At 36.9% G+C, this 5,607-nt stretch overlaps 1 protein-coding gene across 1 annotated transcript; it reads right to left on the bottom strand.

Annotated features, from left to right (window-relative positions):
* Positions 1-302: 302 nt before the first annotated feature.
* LOC119638367 (laccase-2-like) lies at positions 303-3,062 on the bottom strand. The gene is made up of 8 exons (XM_038035119.1): positions 2,632-3,062; positions 2,015-2,567; positions 1,835-1,951; positions 1,439-1,729; positions 1,186-1,375; positions 888-1,115; positions 597-821; positions 303-528 (listed from the first exon to the last, which is right to left on the bottom strand). Exons 1-8 carry the CDS (start codon positions 2,943-2,945, stop codon positions 374-376), a joined length of 2,073 nt encoding a protein of 690 aa, XP_037891047.1. The 5' UTR covers positions 2,946-3,062; the 3' UTR covers positions 303-373.
* Positions 3,063-5,607: the final 2,545 nt, after the last annotated feature.

Below are 5,607 nucleotides of genomic sequence, written 5' to 3' on the forward strand. Positions count from 1 at the left end.
GTATTAACCCGCTGATTAGTCCTTCTTCACAATTCTTGCTTACAAGACAATATTACCTCTTAAGTCTTGGAATTTGGATGAGAAATAAATGAGATGGAGTACCAACTCTTTGACTTTTGTCATAAATAACTCAGGGTTATCATTTAGATCAGCGCGCGTTATACTTAGCTAAAAAAAAGGTCCCTTGCAATCACTTTCCAAAAAAACGAACCGCTTACTCTTTGGTTACTGTGTGTTTTATATTTACTTAGTTCTGTTTTATCCTTCAGTTTTTTCATATACAGGGATTTTAAACAAAAAAATTAAAATTCTTAACTTAGTTTAGAAAAGATAGAATAAAAATGCCTTTGGTTATTTATGTATTTGACTAAAGCTAAAAATGTGGTCTTTTCACACGCGGCAAATAGTTGCCGCAACGTGGAAAACCTACGGGTGGTTTTACCATGCGAGCTGTTGGACCTACTTGTAATATCAATCCCATACCGATGGCTACATGCCATTCGTAATGGCAATGCATTATCCAGAAGCCTGTTTAAATGAAAGCAAAGTAAAGGAAAGAAATGAGTGAAAATGTCTTCATGTATTATTATAGTTACCAGGATTCGTAGCGCGAAAACGAATAACAGCATAGCCGCGATTAGGTATAGAGACGGTGTCTTTAAATGGAGGTCGCGGTCCAGTTTGGCGCTTTAGACTACCACTTCGATCTAAACTTTTTGCTCTGTTTAGAGTCATGGGTAAGCCGGTGGTGTTTCGATATAATCCGATGACCATAAAACGATAACCATGTAAATGGAAAGGATGATGCAAATCGCCTACAACTATTTTTTTCATAAGAAGAAAATATGTTTATAAATTTCCAAGAGAGTTATTATTTGGTGCGTTACATTCGCTTTCATCCACCACTATCAATTCGACAAGACTGTTCTCTTTCACGGGCAAAACATGTACGCAAGGACACAGCTCTTTATTTGACCGGCAATGTTCCGGCCATTTATCTATTTGGCATAATTTCGTCTCATCTATATCCCTTGGCTGGGTCAGAGGCGGACTATCAGGAAATACCAGGCTAAGTTTATTAATGGCTCCAACAATTGTGATATTCGAGAATATATCTGATTAATGCAATTAAAATTATTACGCGAGACATATGCTTTCGAAATGCATTCTACAAAGTGTAATTACTTGCGAAATGATTATATTGATTATTTTCGAATAGTTCCTCATTGTTCATTTCGTGATTTTGGAAGGCCAAAAAGAATTTGTGATCCGGTGTACCATAACGCAAATCCTCATCTTCTTCTAAAGCTGTTAATTCAGTTATGCAATAATCGTCCTTATGCTCAAAACAACTAGCTTTCGGATGATTTAACGTCTTCGAGTGAGAAAGAATTAAAACGTGCAATAATGAGCCAACAAAAGGGCTGAGATTACATACCAAATCGCTGGGATACTCCTGGTCATAGTCAGGCATATCGGGACGTTCACTTTCATCTGGTTCATCCTCTTCGCCGTTACCTTTTTTGTACCTTAACAGGGCAAATGATTCAATGCGTTCCGGTTTACAAATACCCATAGCTCGTACACGTATCCAAAAATCGCCTTCGGTATGATTAGCAGTCAGTACAAAGTCGTAACGTTCACCCGAATTAGAGACCAATGTATTAAAAAGACGAGGTCGTACATTAAATGAGTCCGAGGCAATTATCACCAAATCGTGTTTTTCAATCTTCGAAAATGTTTTAGGAAAATAATTGTATATTAAAATATTACGAAAAAAAAGAGTTTTTTTTTTAAGTTTTTAATTAAAAGGTTCTTTTCGGTAAACACTTACCTGGAATTGAATAGGACAGGCATGACTAATACCATTAATTAAGCGGAAACGATATCGTTCACCAGCTTCCACATAGTATATAGTGGGAGGTACGGTTGTGCGTTCGGAACCTTCGGGCTATAATTTTTAAATAATTGATTTTCTTATAGATATTAAATAATTTTTTTTGTCAACACGTACTGCCATGTATTGGCCTCGTCCATTAATTAACACTGAGTTTGGAAGTATCTCCCTGCTTGGTCGGCCCGGGAACATATCTTCTCCATAGACATGCATCCAATCCGATATTAATACATAATGTTCCGGTAAATCGAAATCGTACATCAGATTCTCAGGATCTTCTTTTAAAGGTTGCCTTACTATTAAGGCACCGTATTGTCCGTTTACTTTGTGATGGCCGGAATGTGAGTGATAGAATTGTGTACCAGGCTCAGTAGCATAGAATTCATAACGGAATGTGGTGGCAAATGGTATCGGACACTGAGTGACATATGGCACGCCGTCCATGTACGGAGTGTCTTTCATGTGCAGACCGTGCCAGTGTATGGTTGCGGCGCTGCCATGAGCATGATTCACTACATCGACCACGATATAATCACCATGGCAAACTTGAATATCTGGGCCAGGTATTTGACGATTAATACTCATTACACCTTTTTCCACACCATCACCGATAATACATTGTGGTTTATAGCAATCGCTTTCCACGCCTTCAGCACACTTGCCGCAAGCACTAACAATATATGAAATGCTTTTTAAATTTTTTGATTTCATCGTATTTTCTTTTTCGCACTTACACTCCCATTGCTTGGTAATTTTCCAAAACAAAGTGAAAATAACATACACGCTTTTGATTCGGCATACAATCACGCTTGCATTCTTCACCCGGATAATTTGAGAGATTCAATATAGGTGGCATTGGCTCAGTTGCAAGAACTGGCATCGAGACCTTTAACATGGAATTCATTCCATTTTGATCATATAGTTTTTCTATAGAAGTTTCTGCCGCTACTATCTCATCTGACTGTGCAACGGAAGCAATAATAGCCAACAGTAAAAATAAACAAATTGAAATAATGAGAAGACATTCTTGAAGTGATTTCAGTAACATGTTTGCGCGATTTAATAAACTTGTAATAACAACATTCAGAGCTCAGTGCTATGCCTGACCGCCGATTATAAAGACGTTTAAAAAGTTCTACCGTGCCGTCGACAAGCTACGGGATTTATACGTGATTTTCTTCACGCGACGAAAACGTTAATAGCGACCAAAAGGCTAATAATATATAAAACTTATATATAAAAAAAAAAAACTATTCTCAGAAATAATTGACTCTAACTTTATCAGTAGCTGTTTATACATTTAATCCTCCTAAATTACTTTACAATTGTTTAGTACAAATGATGAAAGTTAAAATTTAGATAAGCCATGTTTGTAAAAAAGAAACAACGTCGTACCTTAGAGTGACTCGTCGCATAACATTACACCAAAAACCACATCTTCCTTGGTTATGTTTATTAAATTACAGACTCAATTACAAAGCATCAAAGAGAACACTTTAGTTGTTTAAAGTAAAAAAGTCAAATGAAAAGAATGAAAATTATTGGAGGCGTACTGTGTTTGAGGGAGCGATTTTAAGGCGTGGACTTGTGCACAAAAGGTGCTTTTTTATAATATATCTAGGATCGTAAGAACGCCCTGCTATGTATAAATATTATAATTTTCGGTTGGAAAGTGCCTGAGAAAGACAAAACAGCAAATTTTACACTTTATGTGTTGCGGAGTGATACTTGATCAGCGACAAAAAATCTATAATTTTACGATCGAAATCATATTTAACACGGAAACTTCTTCCCAAACTTTGAGTTGCTTGGCAGAAGCGTTGAGTGTTTACGAGTCGCTCTCAGCTTCCTATCAATTCAACAACCGTCTCGCTGAAGCTGCACTAACGCCTTTTTGCTTGCATATGCTTTTAAGCGAACGTAAATAGAGACGTGTGTTAATGTAAGACATTACGTTGGAAATTCCTAGCTGGGATTCATTCAACACAAGAAGTTTTTCCCAAGCATTTGGGGAAAGCTTGACATTTCAAGGTAGAAATTTCTTTGAGGCAATGAATTTCTTCAACACTTTCTACAAGGTTAAAAAAATCTTGCCTCAATATTCTTAAGAGATGGCGTTAGTTTGCCTGTGAACTCTGCCCAAAGTTGGACTTTTCTTCTGAGTCTTAAAGTTAGCCCGATAATGTGAACGCAGTACACTGTCTGAAAACATTACATCTCTTTTTTTTCATATGATAACTCCCTCAGGGGATTTTGCTTGATGGACGAAGAGCTGTGGACAGAGAGAGAGAGAAAATAGTAGCAGCTTTGTGGATGTATGCCCAATCGGAAAGTGTTTGCCGATTGAGCACTCGCTGTAGCTACGAAGCGTGTACGGTCAGTATGGCCAACCGTACTGAGATACGAGAAGGCGAACACCGATTGGAGTGTCGTGACTCTTGTCTACTCAGCGTTGCGGCAGCCATTAAGATGAAAGGACGACTTCTCTGCTTAATTCGTGACGAAGTGCTGGTTAAGTCTTAAGTGGATGATAAAACGTGGTCACTATACAAACCCCACAGAAACCATCATATGGGTCAAGCGAAACGCTAACATTAATGCTAAGAATAAATGTCAATATGTTTGTTGTCTCTTTTGCGAGAGCGAATTCCCTTACGCGAACCGTGTGCTAGGGGAAGCTAATTGTCGATAACAGCTGATGCAGTTGCGCTGAAAGCTTGAATTTGATATTCTAAAAGTTATGACATCTGGATTTCTCAATATGACAGCTTTCGGCCTCATATGAGAATGGTGATTTGTACTATAATGTATCTCTCTTTTTATAGATCGATGACGTATTGCTTTGCCGGAGTATGACAACCATACAAAAACAATTGCTTCTTTTATGGATTGTCCGTGAAGACCGGTTTCACTTTTCGTCAAGTGTAGTGAAACCATGAAAACAAGTGCAACTAGGGACGAACTTCAATAAAATACATTTAGGCTGATTGACATAGCAATAAAAAGGGACAAAATTGAGAGATTATTTTTACACCTTATAGGGAAGGCCAACATTGTTGCATTGACCTTCGGCAGTCACGAGCAGTAAGTCAATAGGCCTAAGCTATGCGTGTGAGCTGCACCATCGTGGGAAATCCAAACCATTCCATGTTGTTTGCTTTTTGTTTTTGCCATATCACTGATTATCAAGCATTTATTAGCTATCGTTACTGCTTGCTATACTAACCCATGTTAAAGTTTACTTACATAGTTTTAAACACGTCAATAAACGAATGGACATGATGACTGGGCAAGTTCATGTGTTTTTTTTTGTTTATCAAATTTCGTATAAGTCGGTAATTATTTTATAAATTTTAATGACAGTTGAAATTAAAATGCAATCAAATCAATAATAATCGTAACAATAATAATAACCGCAACCACAATAACAGAAATAATTAATAAATGAGATTAACGCCGATTGTTAATGTTAACAATATTTTCATTTAAATTTTTTTTTCTTTTTGCCTTTTCCGCTCATTTTTATCTCGTTGGTTTTTTTTTTTTTTTGCTGTTCCTCTTCTTTTGCTAATCGAATAATTTCCATTTTGTGTGCTTTTGTTAAAATTCTGACACGTGCACAGAACACGCATAAAATGCATACAATGTACATAAGTTAATGTATGCACACAGCAGACATTTATCTTTATGCAATGAAATAAATAAAAATA

The sequence above is a fragment of the Glossina fuscipes genome, unplaced genomic scaffold, assembly GCF_014805625.2.
Source record: "Glossina fuscipes isolate IAEA_lab_2018 unplaced genomic scaffold, Yale_Gfus_2 88, whole genome shotgun sequence".
NCBI classification, from domain to species: Eukaryota; Metazoa; Arthropoda; class Insecta; order Diptera; family Glossinidae; genus Glossina; species Glossina fuscipes.

Excerpts from the sequence above, each read along its gene's own strand:
- LOC119638367 (XM_038035119.1), bottom strand. The coding sequence starts at position 2,945 with ATGTTACTGAAATCACTTCAAGAATGTCTTCTCATTATTTCAATTTGT. Across the intron at positions 1,730-1,834 it reads CCTGTCCTATTCAATTCCAG|ATTGAAAAACACGATTTGGT; the intron begins GTAAGTGTTTAC and ends ACATTTTCGAAG. Across the intron at positions 1,116-1,185 it reads TCAATATAATCATTTCGCAA|ATATATTCTCGAATATCACA; the intron begins GTAATTACACTT and ends TGCATTAATCAG.